At 37.0% G+C, this 14,740-nt stretch overlaps 1 protein-coding gene across 3 annotated transcripts in view; it reads left to right on the forward strand.

The window, feature by feature from the left end:
- Positions 1 to 13,859: 13,859 nt before the first annotated feature.
- Positions 13,860 to 14,740, forward strand: part of LOC120432464 (protein Shroom) — a 371,160-nt gene continuing 370,279 nt past the window's right edge. For all 3 annotated transcript variants that reach the window (XM_039597692.2, XM_039597693.2, XM_039597694.2), the window contains exon 1: positions 13,860 to 14,605. In XM_039597692.2, the coding sequence (XP_039453626.1) occupies positions 14,270 to 14,605 (336 nt within the window). In that variant the 5' untranslated portion in view covers positions 13,860 to 14,269. The remainder of the gene's footprint in view (positions 14,606 to 14,740) is intronic.

Below are 14,740 nucleotides of genomic sequence, written 5' to 3' on the forward strand. Positions count from 1 at the left end.
AAGAAACGGCAGATGAGCTTGAGCTTGGCACCTCAAAAACAAGTAACAATAATATGTGCGATATCATTGCTGAAAAGAAGAATGAGCAAGTCACTTGTTTTAAAGTTAAAAGTTGCATAACGTCACGTTTCATCACATGACACACGGTGTCGATTGAGGCGTGAGGAATTTGAGTTGTATGCAAAAAACTTAAAGGCAAATCAGCTGTTGTTGTGATTTTGAATGACACAGTCGAGAACACGAAAAAAAACGTTTTAATCTGATTAGCAAACAAAACTTTAAAGCTTTTCAAACGCTTCCATTGATTAGAAAAACAATCAAATTTAAACGGCAAATATTTGCTCAAGTTTGTTTTACTGTGTACACGTACATCACATATGGCTAACAAGAGACCTCAAGCACCAGAAGCTCGGAAGCACGGAAACCCCATCGTGAACGTGGTTCTACCCGTGATTGTTTGGGAGCAAAAGTCATGGGCGTTGGGAGGAATAGAAGATTTGAGTTAAAAAAAGCAAGGATTTTATTTGTGAACTTGACCCTCAATTGATATTATTTTTTGGTAGTTTGTTGTATGTTTATATGAATTATATTCTATTTTGAGCCATTTTTGTTCTACAAAACTTGTAACTTCTCATGGTTTTGGTGATTTCTGCTTTTATTTTTATTCTTAATAATTTTGTTTCTATCCTTCAGCAAAATTTTTGAATGTTTTTGTTTAAATTACCATTTATTTACTATTATTTTTACTTCATTACTTCTCCCTTCTCTTGTTTTGCACGATTTCTGCTGCTTTATTTTATATTTTTAAAAATAATTTTCAATGTCTGTATTTCACCGGATTTTTTAAAGGGTGTTTTAAAGTACTTATTTTTAACTTTTGCTTATTTTTATTGTTTCATATTTTTATATGAAATAAGTCAAATCAAAATCTCAACAAAAATTGCCAATTTTAATAACTATTCATCTTTAAGCAATAACTGGTTTAAATGATTGAAAAATTTCAAATTTTCACTGTATCTAGACTCTTTTATTGTTTTTTATTTATACGTTTTTGTTGTAACGTCTTTTTATTTTTTGGTTTGTGTGTTTGTTTTCATCACATTGCTTGAACAATAATTTTTTAAGGGTTTTTTTTTACGGATTTTGCAAATATTGGTATAATTTGTTATTTTTTTATTTTTTTGAAAATATTAAATTACTTTGAAATTGTAATTTGTTATAATTTATTTTTGTTTTGCCAGCTTTTTCTATTTATTTATTTTTATATTTTCTTCCTTAAATGTGCCAAGTTTTTTTTTCACAAAGTTCAATAAAGAATAACCGGTATATATGTTTTGGTATTTATTGAATTTTATCCAAAAAATAATATTTTGCAGTTGTTGGTTCGATATTTTTATTTAATGAATTATTTTCAAATGCATTCTTATTTTTTTTGTTATGAAATTTGTTTTATCATTTAAATTTGCATTGTTGCTTCTTTTTAAACGTTTTAAATGAACAAAAAGCAAAAAAAATGTAATTATGCAATTTGACATTTCATTGAATCAGCTTGTTGATGATGAATGTCTGAAAATTGTTAAGAATTGATTTTTGAATGTTAATTTTTTCGTTCCACATCATAACGCAATTTTGTTTACTGGCTCTAGAACGGATATAGACTGTATCTTGGGAATTTATTGGTACATAATAATTTGATATTGGCATTTTAAGGATACTCATTTCGTATTTTTTTTAAATCATGTTTTTTTTTATCCAACATTTCTATGATTATGTTTCTTCTAATTTGTATTTTTTTACAAGTCTTTGAATAATGAAGTTAAGTTTAGGAATGCATTTTTTTATTAAAAATAGTTGCTACAAAACAGTTTTTTAAATTATTTGTTCCTTTAATTATCAAAAATGTCAAATAAGGGATTCAAAAAAAAATATTTTATATATAGACTTTTTAAAAGCTGATGAAATACTTTACTTTGCAAAAATAAATACAATCGAATAGTTTTCCAAAATATTTCGAGAATTTCGACTGAAATTTCAGGATTTTTATACATTTGCGTTTTTGAATAGTAAAAACTACTATATAAATGTATTCTCTCTAACATTAATTTTGTTAAAACATTCATTAGATACTGGTAAATTAAAAAAAAAATCAAATAAATTCACCAAAGCTGGCAGCTTGCAAAACAAATTCATTTACAGTTTTGGTTTACTCTAATTAAATTCTCCGTGAAATTCTCAAATAGCAGAGAGAAGCAGATTTTCGTTTTAAAATTTATGAAATGACAATTTTCATGGAAAAAGGACAACATTTCATTCAAACTTGCATTAACTTTTTCGCTTTAATTTTCGGTTAACGACTAAGAATTTGAAATAACGACAGAAAATCCAATTTTTTTAAATTATGTTTTTCACAATTTTTATCAACAAATTGATTTACAATTAATAAATGAAATACTGCAAAGGATTCTTCAAACAGTCTTTCAGCCAAATATTTAATTTAAAATCAGACAAAAAAAGAAGGCAATTTTGAAGGGAAGAAAAAAGCTTTTTTTTTTATTAAATTTGAATTCTACAGGTTAGCAAAAGCGTTGCATTTTTACTTATTCAAAATGGCGGAAAATGGAATCACTGACACAGTAAAAATATTAAAAGTCAATCTTTTCAAACCTTTTCAGGTCATCTATCGGTTCCGCCTCTGACTTTTTCAACCCAAGTTCGCCTGAAGTGCAAGAACAATTTTTTAATCGCGTTTTAAAAACAAACAGCTCGCTACAAACAGACGAAGATTCTCGCTCATTGCAAACAGAGTAGCTGAGACCAAAACAAGAAACGGCATTCAGAGCTCGGAGTCGGAGTTGGCATTGCGCTGAGCTAAGCCAAAGTAACGAGAGGTACTCTGCCTCTGCCTGGTGAATGTTGGGGGAGTCGTCGTCGTCGTCGTTTCGGTATACGTGTTTATTCGAAAGATTTCTTGCCGGTCCTTGAACTCTCTTCCATCTCTTCTCGCGAGCCCAGAGCTCATCCGAAAGCCTTGCGCGGAGTTCAGTGTTGAAGTTCGGAGTCGTCGTCGAAGAGCTTTGAATCGCTCGCGATTCACGTTTAATTATATAAGCCACCAGCGCGCGCGCGCGCGGCTTCCATGTGTGAGGGGCTTCATCATTTTTTTTCTGTTTCTGTTTCTTTGTTTTTTTTATTTCAACTTTTTTGACCAATTTTGAATCACGTTCAATTTTCGGAAAGAAGACGCGAAGAAATACGGTCGGAACGTGATGCAATCCGGACCTCGTTGAATTTACCTGGGCTGAGCTTGAAGAGCTGCGGTGATGACCCGCGAGTTCATAGCTGGTGTTTGAACACGTCGTAAAAGCTGTCAAAATATTGAATTTTATTGTTGACAATCGGTCCCCGAGTCCCCGAGTCCTAAGCCAATATTTGGCGTCGGGGTTGACAACTGTCCCATTCTTTGGTCTTTATTAATTTATGATAATGGAGGAGGTTGCACACGCGCGCTCGATCCAAGCCGAAAGTGTTACGTTTCTTGAAGTTTTTTACTCTCAAAAACTTCCTATAAGAATGATCTTCATCCCGAAATTCTACCTGCGGTCAGAATCTACCTCTCCAAAGCCGTCAACCTGTGTCCAATTCCTGGTCCCTTTTCTCTGTTGACACTAGACCCTCGAAATCACATTGTGTATACACAAGGATAATTGTTAAGCTTCTCCTTCGTCCTTTTCGTTGAACCTCTCAGGAGATCCCTTTCTGTGTGAGGTCTTCCAAAAACCTTCTGCCCCGAAAGCAATGAGGTGATAACAGCTCTCGTAATTCCCCGTCGTATATCTTGAGGAAAAGCTCAACGTTTCGTCTCTTCGGTTCCGGTGGATTAATCGACTCACTGGTTTTACATAATATGGCTCAGGTTCGATCGGACCCAGGGGGTTTTCCAGAAGGATACGCACCACTGTGAGTTCGAACTTTTATTGCAGAGCGAGGTGTTTTGAGCAGAGTGTAAAATTTGGCAGAAATTGAAATGAGGTTGAGGAGGGCTTTATGGTCCTGCACAATTGTTTTATGGGTAATTTAGGGGCAGGTAAAAGGACAGATCACTGGCGCCGGAGATTTCGGATGCTTTGAGTTTGATGATTTGAAACGGTTTCACTTTCTCGGGAAGGTCTTCCGAAGAGAAGGAAAAATGTAAAGTCCTAATTTTTAAAATCTATTGCCGAATCGAAACGGATACAAATAAAAAAATGATTGTTTTTTTTGTTTACTTCAAATTTCAACTGACTGTTTTGTATTTAGAACAAAACATACATTTTCGGATTCACAACAATGTTTTGATGGTCATTGCAGCTCTCGACAGTAAACTCAACGATCCAAACAAACATGGTTTTTCCATTCACCAAACAACAACCACATCTCGCGCTAACGGACAGCCAAACTGCACTTTCTGACGGCCATATTTTATGCAGTTATTTCGACTCTGTTTTCTTCGGGTGGGTCTCCCCATCGAACTTTGAAAAATTGCCACACTTTCGAGCCCCGTGTTCAAGCGTTTCTTTCGACCACCTCCTCGCTCTGCAAACTGGATCGCTGGCAACACTGTCTGGCTCAATTTCGGCGCTCCCACAGACACAGGAAAGAAAGAAGTCGCGGCGACAACCCGCTACCCAATGCTTAATTTGTAAGCTTAATCGTGGGGTTCGATTACCCCCCTGGAAGTGGGCGCAGAGTTGCAAATATTGCATTCCGGCCACAATGGGGGAAAAACCGCACAAACCAAATTTCGACTCAACTCAACCCTGAACCATTTTGAGGGCCCAGCTGTGGGATTGATTTTGGGGTTTGGAGTTGTTTTTTTGTCCAAAAACCGCAGTAAAACCAAAACTGCTACGAGAGACGCTGCAAAAGCCACACGGCAATAAATGCAAGAGGAGAGGTCCAAGAGTTGCGCGAAAACTCGTTCGCCCCCGTGTCAAAGTGTCGATCCTGCCCAGAGAGAAGCGAAAATTTTGCAATAAAAATTAAAAACAGTTGGAGGCATGGAAATGAGGTCACCGCTAAAAAGGCATGATTTTTGAGAACTGTTTGACTCAATTCGAGGAATTTCCATAAAACCATAAAAAATCAAATTCAAAACATTTTTTTTCAGTTAAAATAAGCTGTGAAAAAAAACCATCATCAACACTCAAATTTAAGTGTTAATGTGTCAAATGCAATTGGAGTCAGTCAGTCAGAAGCAATGTGGAGAAAAAAAAACGATCCCAAATTGGCGTGACGCGTTTCCTGTCAGGTGAGGAGGCGTTTTGGGTTACGAAGGTCTCTGTGCGTGTGTTTCGGTCCGCCAATGCCTCTGCCGTGCACCGATTGGGGCGTTGGCCCACAAATGGCGGGTTTATAAGTAATTTTTGCAAGTTTCATTTATTTATTAATGCAATTTTTAATGATATCAGTATTAAAATTAATTTTTAATAAAAATATTGCGATTTTATATAATTATGGAATAAATTATGATGTTATTTTATTGTTATTTGATGTTTTGCATTAACTCACTGTTTTACTTGTTTAATAATTGGTAAAGAATAGCGTTTGATATTTAACACTGATCTCCTGTGTTCCCGAGCAGACGGAAATAATTTGGGAAGGACAGTTTTTGATATTGTGAGAAGATCGGAATATGTTATTGGGATGAACGGATTAGTTGTTAAAATAAAAAAAATCAATAACAAAGATTTGTTCGAAGAATAACTTAAACTGTCATTATGTTGTTATTGCGGTATCAAACCAATAACACAGAGGGAATCATGAAGGAATAACAAGATTTGTTATTTTGTGCGGAGAGGTGGAGCAGCATAATAACAAAAAATGTTATTGAACTGGTACGTCTCAATAACAAAAAAGTTATTGTTTTGGTTTATTTGTAATTTGCAAATAAACCTGCAGTTGCCATAACTCCTCTTTACTAGTCAGGGCTGCAGAGTCGGGCACCTCAAAGCGACTTTGAATCCATGCTTTGAAGACAACTCCGACTCTGGATGCAGTATATGACGTCAACGCCGACTTCAGCTCTCCAAAAATATCCGACTCGAAGTAAAAGTTGCTCAAAACTAGCTGAATCCGATACCATCTCCGAGGTCTCACTCCAGCTCCGACTTCCTGGCTCTCTGAAAATAATAACAGTTGTTGTTATTCACATTTCAAAAATTCTCAATAAATAAATCAATTCCCTTAGGGGGTATAACAAAATTTAAGAGAATCAACTTTCAAAAGTTAATTTTATCGGATTAATTTTAGCTTAAGGACCCCATTTCATGGTCAAATAAATTACCACGATTAAATTGGTCAAAATTATTCCATAGTTTTAGCCAATTTTAGTAAAGTCCTTTAGGAAGTGTATCAAATAATAAAAAGAAAAACAACTTTCAAAATTTCAATTTTTTTGAATAATTTCAGTTTTAGGACCCCATTTCATGGCCAAGACCCCGACAAAATTGGTCAAAATTATCCCATAGTTCTAACCAATTTTAGCAAAGTCCTTTAGGGGGTATAAGAAATAATAAAAAAAATCAACTATCAAAATTTCAACTTTTTAGAATATTTTCAGCTTAAGGACCCCATTTCATGGCTAAAATAATGACCCCGACGAAATTGGTCAAAATTATCCCAAAGATCTAAACATATTTAACAAAAGAAAAAATAATAACAGATTGTGTTATGGACTCTTACAAACTTTTCCATTTGTGCGATTTATGGTAACTTTATATTTTTAAGTCAGAATACCAAACTAATAACAAATCTTGTTATTAGGAGAGTTTTTGAAACGTATATGATTTCCTCTTAATAGTGTGTCATTAAACATTTTCAATATAATATCACTTCAATACCAAATTTTATTATTTTATCATAAATTTTTATTATTTTTTCTTCTTGAAGTTGTACTTCAGGATAAAATAATTTAACAGGATTTGTTATTGAAATATTATTAATTTTGTTATTACCGTCTGTCCGGGTTTCTCAATTCTAGCTTCTTAAATCGAACCAGCTGTTGAGTAGATTGTTCTTGAACCTCGTATCACTCTTGAAATTCTTCAGATATTCGATGACCGCTTCCAGCTTCCCCAAACCTCTCCTTCGTAAGTCTTGATGCCTCTTCATTTCCACCATACCTTTTTTTTCTTCGATCGCAAATGACGCGTTTGCAAATTTATGATTCTACACGTTGACCACAATCATCTCTCCCCCTGACGTCGACGACGGCTTCTGGGGGCCTGCTCTTGCCTTCTGTTCTGCTCTTCGCCTGTCAGTTTTACATGCGCTAACTAAAAGCTAGAAGTGGCTCCCCCCTGAGATCCAGCCCGAGCCCGTCATCCTTCGATGAATTCATTCGCTGGAAATTTCTTTCCGGTCAGCTTAGCGCTCTTCGGAAAAGACTTGGTCAACCACATAGCCACTGGAGACCCCGCTCGTGGTGGTTGAGGTGAGGCCGAAGCGATTTCATAGAATAGATGAAAATGAAATGTTTTTAATTTTTATTGGCTCGTCTTGAGCGCTCGTCTCTTGACAAGGGAGAGGACAGGTTAGCGGAGAGAGGGACTACCTGTCCCACCAGGTTTAATTAAACGAGGTTTTGCGGGAATGCGGTGATGAATTCGCGATGATGTGACGCAACGGTCTAAGATTAGAGTGGTGTGAAACGTTCGCGGTGTGCACGCGGTTATTGGAGCACACCACGGTGAATGGAGCGGCTTTTATCTAGCGAACTTTGTTTACTTTTTTGGTGCAAGGGGAAAGAACTCTGGCTGGATAGCTGCGTCGAGAGCGCATTGGAGATTTGTTTTACGACAGCTCTCAACGGTGATAAGGAGGTTATTCGTGCTGGTAGATAGCTGATTTCGAGGGTTTCGAGTGGGTGATGTAAACAGCGAATAACTTCAAGAATGAATTTCCTTATGGAGTTAACAGCTGGCAACAATGTTGTACGAGCAATCAATGTTATTTACCTTCGAAATTATAGCTTCAAAACAAAACTATAATGAAAATTTCAGTACTGTTATTTCTGATCATGATAAATAAGCCATTTAGTCACTACAAATGGAAAGAAAAGTAAGAATTTCCAAAACAAAATTGCAAAATACAGTTTCTGTTCTCTCATTACCATTTCTTTTCGAAAGTTAGAGCAAATCAATCAAAAACAAACTGATATGAATTTTATGGTTCGAATCTAATAACTTTAAATAATCCAGCAATCGTGCTGCCATTATTTTCAACATTGACTTTAAATAAGATTTTACAATATTCAATTTTCATTGGGAAAATTCTGAAATCAAATGAAAAAAAGTAATTTGATCAACACTTGAAAAAAAAATCTAAAAAAATGACCGCTAATAAAATGAGGTATTTTTTTTACTTTTTCACCATATTTTCCGTATTTTAAATGAGCTGCATATTAGAAAATGTATTATCAAACCTTTTAATTTAACGGCTTTTCCATTCCCATTAGAAACTCTTTAATTGTAGTTGATTTTCATGATTTTTCTATATGAGGTTTAAAAACTGTCATACAGTCTAGACTCGATTATCCGAAGGTTTTATGGAACATCGGATAATCGAATCGAAAAATCGTTTTTTTTTAATTTTCTTGCTTTAAACATTAAATTGAAGTTCTGTGACCCCATTTTTAGTCAAATTTGAGTTGTTGATTGCCTTTCAGCATACCGAATAGAATTTTCTCATGAAATATGTCTTATTGATTGTACGACATTTTCAGATATTTCACAGTAATATGTTTTAAATTTTTTAAGCAAGTTGTATCATAAAATGATAAAGGCAGTTATGATTTTTTTTAATCAAGACTAGCATTTTAAATGGGCGTAATATTCACTGTTTGGCCCTTTTAAAATGTTAGTCTTGATTTAAAAATTTTCAAAAAGGAAGATTTCACGGATGTTTCATGTTTTAACATTGAAAATCGGACCATTAGAAAATGGTGGACTGTTTGGGTGAGAGTTCGAAAACTTCAATTTTCCTGTTTCTATTTCATCAAGCCGCTGTATCTCAGCAACCAGAGGTCCAACTTTCAATGTCTCTTAGACAATTTTATAGCAAATTTTCTGAACTTTTCAAAAAAAATATTTTTAGAAATGGTCACTCATGGTCACTATTTTTAAAAATTGAAAAACTGCAAATATTTCGCTAAAATCAAACTTTCGGTGGCTATATCTTGAAAACAGAGCATTTTATCAAAAAATCTGTAAAGCACTTTTCGATTGGAAATTCAATTTTGAGCAACTCTCTATGAAATCGGCCGATTTCGACCATTTTTATTTTTTGTATTTTTTTATTTGACTTAAACTTTGTGGGGGCCTTCCATATACCAAATAAGCTATTTTGCGTCATTGGTTCACCCATACAAGTCTCCATACAATTTTGGCTGTAACTTTTGACAACTGTAACTTTTGAGTGAATTTTCTGATCAATTTGGTGTCTTCGGCAAAGTTGTAGATATTGTTGAGGACTTTTCTAATCTAATCTAATCGAACACAAGCGCAGCCAGTCCGAAGAAAGCATCCTGGAAGAACTTGTGCTAAGATTACGGCTCAAGTTCTTTCTTGTCAATATTAATGATTACAGTACATCCGAGTTACCCCGAAAATGTATAGCAAAAATTAAAGCGGCCAGGCCTACTGCGTTGCATTATCCGCAGAGACGGATTCTGTGAACGGATCACATTTCACAGAATCATCAGGGGAGGAAGGATGCGTGGACATACCGTACCAAACGGTCCGAATTAGTTGTGGTGTGGTATGTAAGTGTAAATTTGGCAGATAATAATATTTAGGGGGGAGGGGGAGAAAATGAGGATAGGAGAAAGGGAAAGTTGGAAAGGGATAATTGGGATATATCATTTGATCAATAGAATATTATATAAAATAAGGGATGATTTTTATATCGAGCTCCAGCAGGGTTTGAACTTATCATCAAATGCCACTTGAATCGTAATTCTTCTAGGATTCTGGACTTGAACAGGACTACAGTAAAGTAGCGGGCAGAAACAATCAAGGTTTCAGTTCTTCCAGCAGCGATCCTGGTACTGCTCGACCGGCAGGAAAGGCATAAGACACCGCAAGTTGGTACTGATCACCACACGATGCATTAATTCTGCTACTGCTGGCCGGATTGGTAGATTAGAACAGGAGCATGATGACCACTTCATTAAGTGCTCCAGCTGTTGCTGATCCTGCCTTTTTGTTCGTGTAATCGTCACCCCCATGAAGAGCATTAAGCCGACGAGAAGTTGAAATCTGGGTTTTGATATTCCACTGACACTACCTCAACCGCTACCACCATTTAAATTCTACAGGAACTCCGGTTTAAAAATTGAAAACGAACGTTTAAAAAAAATACAAATTCCAAAAATATAACAACGAAAAAATATACGTCTGTTCACGCTCCCAGATTACTTAGATCCTCGTAGGTATTGTTGAGGACTTTTGAGAAAAAAATAGGTACACGGATTTTTTTTGCAGATTTTTCAATCATTTTTTTTTTCACTAAAACTCAATTTTCCAAAATACGTATTTTTTTGATTTTCGAGATTTTTTATATGTTTTAGGGGACAAAAATCCACAACTTTTGAGCCATAGAGAAACATGGTCAAAAAATCTGCCGCCGAGTTATGAATTTTTGAAAAATAGTGATTTTTGGAAAAAATTGAAGTTTCATGCAAAAACAAGTTTGACATTATTTTTTAATGTAAAATTGAATTTGCAATCGAAAAGTACTGTACAGATTTTTTGATTTGATAAAGGGCTCAGTTTTCAAGATATAGCCACCGAAAGTTCTATTTTAGAGACATATTTGCAGTTTTTCGATTTTTTAAAATAGTGACCATGAGTTACCATTTGCTATAGAATTGTCTAAGAGACATTGAAGATTGGAACTCTGGTTGCTGAGATACAGCGGCTTAAAGAAATAGAAACAGGAAAATTTAAGTTTTCGAAGTCTCACCCAAACAGCCCACCATTTTCTAATGTCGATATCTCAGCAACTAATGGTCCGATGTTCAATGTTAAAACATAAAACATTCGTGAAATTTGCCGACCCTTTCGAAAAAAATTATTTGAAGATTTTTAAATCAAGACTAGCATTTTAAATGGGCGCAATATTCACTATTTGGCCCTTTTAAAATGATTTTTGCATGCAATTTCGATGTTTTTTTCATAAATTCATAAGTCGGCGGCAGATTTTTTGACCATGTTTCTCTATGGCTCAAAAATTGCAGGTTTTTGTCCCCTAAAACATACCAAAAAATCTCGAAAATAAAAAAATATGTATTTTGGGAAATTGAGTTTTCATGAAAAAAAAATTTAATAAAAAAATCGGCAATTTTTTTTTACGTGTACCTATGTTTTTCTCAATAGTCCTCAATAATACCTTCAACTTTGCCCAAGACATCAAATTGATCAGAAAATTCACTCAAAAGTTACAGCTGTTTGAATATTTACGTACCATTTTTGTATGGACAGCAACCAACATTGTATGGAGACTTGTATGGGTGAACCAATGACCCAAAATAGCTTCTTTGGTCATTGGGAAGGCCCCCACAAAGTTTGAGCTAAATCAAAAAATACAAATAAAATCCATTTCCGGTTTTGGTAGAGAATTGCTCATTTGGTAATTTAGTTGGCATTTGAAAGGTAAGAAAATAAAAAAATACGATTTTTTTGTTCATGATTCGATTTGGCCGCCGAAATCCCATAAAAACCGTCGGATAATCGTACTTCGGATATTCGAGTTTGGACTGTATTTTGATAATTGCTTTCAAACATTGTACATTGGTGAAATGAAATTAATACAGTAGATTCTGAATAGTCCATCGAGAAAAAGAATAACCATTTTAAGAACGATGAAAAATTGAAACTAGATTGAAAATATCTTTTTCGTGATACTTAGCTATATGAGAAAATCATGGCAACATTCAGCAAACAAAATCAAATGAATGTTAAAATACCACAAATTTGCAAAGTAAAATGTCCAATGCCATAAAAATGGGAAAACATTGACAAATCGAGAGCATTTTGTGAAGAATTACAATCCAAGAGACCGCCGACGGTAGGATTCGAGGAAAGAAGAGCATTGATTTAAGGTGAAGCCGTTGATCAATTTTGAAGAAAATTGATCATCACTTTAAAATATTCGGTATTAAATTCAATTTAACGAATTTCAGCACCAAAAGGAATCAGCATGTGATGGTTGTAGCCTTCTTGAAGCCACTGAAGGAATTTTTGATCTAAATCAATTGTACTTCAAAATTTATATAATTTAGTGGCACAGTCATTGACGTCCTAGTTGGCAATCATTGATTAATGACGATTTCCATAACTTTACAAAGAATGGGGTAATCGTTACCAAAAGGAATCAGCATGTGTAGGGCACTATTCTAAACAACTTGTTGAAGGAATTTTGTCAAAATATTGAAAGCTGACTGTAATCAACATATGCTTCCTGATAAGTTCAACAGTTATTTGTAGTAGATATTAAAGTATTGATCCATCCACTGATTCACAGCGCTACTTCCTGGTTCCGCTAGGCCGTAACTTTCCCCGGGTAACCTCCAACTACAACGCCCATCCAATTGCCATTATCTGCACTGACTCTGTGAGTAGATCCTCTTCCTCAATCCTCAACACCCTACCATTTCTTTCTTCCTTATCTTTCCCACGGGGAAAGCCAAAACTATGCGCACCACCACAACTCGGTTGTTTTGCGTATTTTCCTCCTGCCTTCCTCACCCCAACTCCGCGCGCCTCATGTTTTTCCATTATCACCTCCTCCCAATTACTCTCCGTGCACAGGTTGAAAACTGCTGACTGATCGATATTGTTGATTTTCGTCGTGTTACTGATTTGTTTGTGTGTCTCTTCTTGTTTCGTTTCAGGCGCGTGATAACCAGCCGTAAGTGCGCTCGCAACTGAGATCTGCGTATCGTTTTAATCAGCGCGCAGCGCGCAAGTCGTCGCGTAATAAGGCTCTGAGCTCTGAGCAGCAGTTTAGCGCAACACAATCGCAATAAGTGCATTTTGGACTTCCGGGGTTCCATTACTGACTTGCGGAGGAGATTCGGCCAGCGCGTCAGGAGGATATCAATTACCATAAAAGTTTTGTGTGTATACAGCTCTGAATAATTGCGGCCCCGAATCAATCATTTTTTGGGAGCACGAAGCTTAAAAGCATTCGGGGCGTCAAAAAAGCTTATCGGGGGCAATTTTCCTCTGCGCGCTTTGGACGTCGAATCCGTCCGACCGACGACGCACCACGGGGCAGAAAAAGTGTTTGGAGAAAGTGAAAATTTGAGCTGCAGAGCTTCCCCCCCGGGGGGAAAAGTGGTCCGCCACAGTAATTAAACATTATTAACTAATAAAGAAGAATAAAATTATTATCATCAAACAAGAGAGTGAAAAACAATTGCCCCCCACGAGAGCGCGAGTTCGCGCATTACGAAAGGAGAAGCAAAAAAACACAACTCTTGAGGAAAAGTGTGTGTTCGGGGTTGGAACCTCCCCGGCGTCGCGACCTCCGTAACGAGAGTCTCTACAACAATAACATGGAAATTGATCTGTTATTGTTAACTAATGTCCATACGAGCAAATCCGTTGAAAGCTTGCCCGGTTACGGCATTCCTAGCATCAACACCTGAACCCTCGTGGTTGCACAAGCGCGAAGACCTCTGAACACCAGTCAGGCTCGCGTCAATCGGGTGGGGCGACTCAACAAGATCACAAAGCACTCTCTTTCACCTCACCCCTAATGCATAATCAGTACCGCCTTGGCTGCCTCGGCAGCATTTGATTTAATTAAAGCCCCCTCTTACCTCCCGGGAGTTGAGGATCTTGGGAAACAATTGGCACCACCCCCGCAGCAGCAGCATCAGCAGGTTGGGCGGAACAATTATCGCGCGCGTCGCGTGTCTTCCCAAAGTCTGCCGCTACAACTCTCACCCTCGAAGATCTTGACAGTGCCGCCGCCGCCGTCGAAGGGGGAAAAAAAGGTCAAACCCTAGATGTTGTGAGAAGTTTCGTGTGTGTGTGTGTGCGCAGGGGGAAAATGTTCCCCTTGGTGCAATCAACTCGAGAGTCTACCAACAAGTGCGCGTTCGCGGTGATCTGATTCCAAATATCCAAGAGTCTCGCTCTCTCTAGCGAAGAAGCAAAAATAAAATTGTGTGTAAATTGTGTGCAAGTGATTCTGTATGTGTGTGTGTAGGTGAAGAGTAACAATGGATCGGTGCAACGGCGGAACGCCGAGTTCAACTCCGGCAAACCCTAACAGCAGTAGCAGCAGCAACAACAACCCCGCAACAACTCCCAGCAGTACCAACAACAATAACGGCAACACTGCCGCAGCAGCCGTCGCCGCCACAACTAGCAACAATGGTGTGAAGTTGCGCCCTGTATCGAGCGTTGACTCGGGCCCATCGACGACCGTGTCGACGGCTATTGGTGGCGGAGTTGGGGGTGCCGGCGCCTACCGGAGGTCGTTTCATCGATCCGGACCGGGCAGCGCTAGCGCGACGTCCGACTACAGTATGTCAACGCTGGCGGAATCAGTGCAGGTTAGTTCCCTTTTGCGTTGTTGTAGTTTAAGTCAAAGTTCGATTTGAGAAGTTTGCATAGTAGACAGAGTCAGAATATCCAGGGAAAGTTTCACCGAGTACTCTAAGAGAATTTTTAGAGTACTCGGTAAAGCT

This window comes from Culex pipiens, chromosome 2 (genome assembly GCF_016801865.2).
Source record: "Culex pipiens pallens isolate TS chromosome 2, TS_CPP_V2, whole genome shotgun sequence".
NCBI lineage: Eukaryota > Metazoa > Arthropoda > Insecta > Diptera > Culicidae > Culex > Culex pipiens.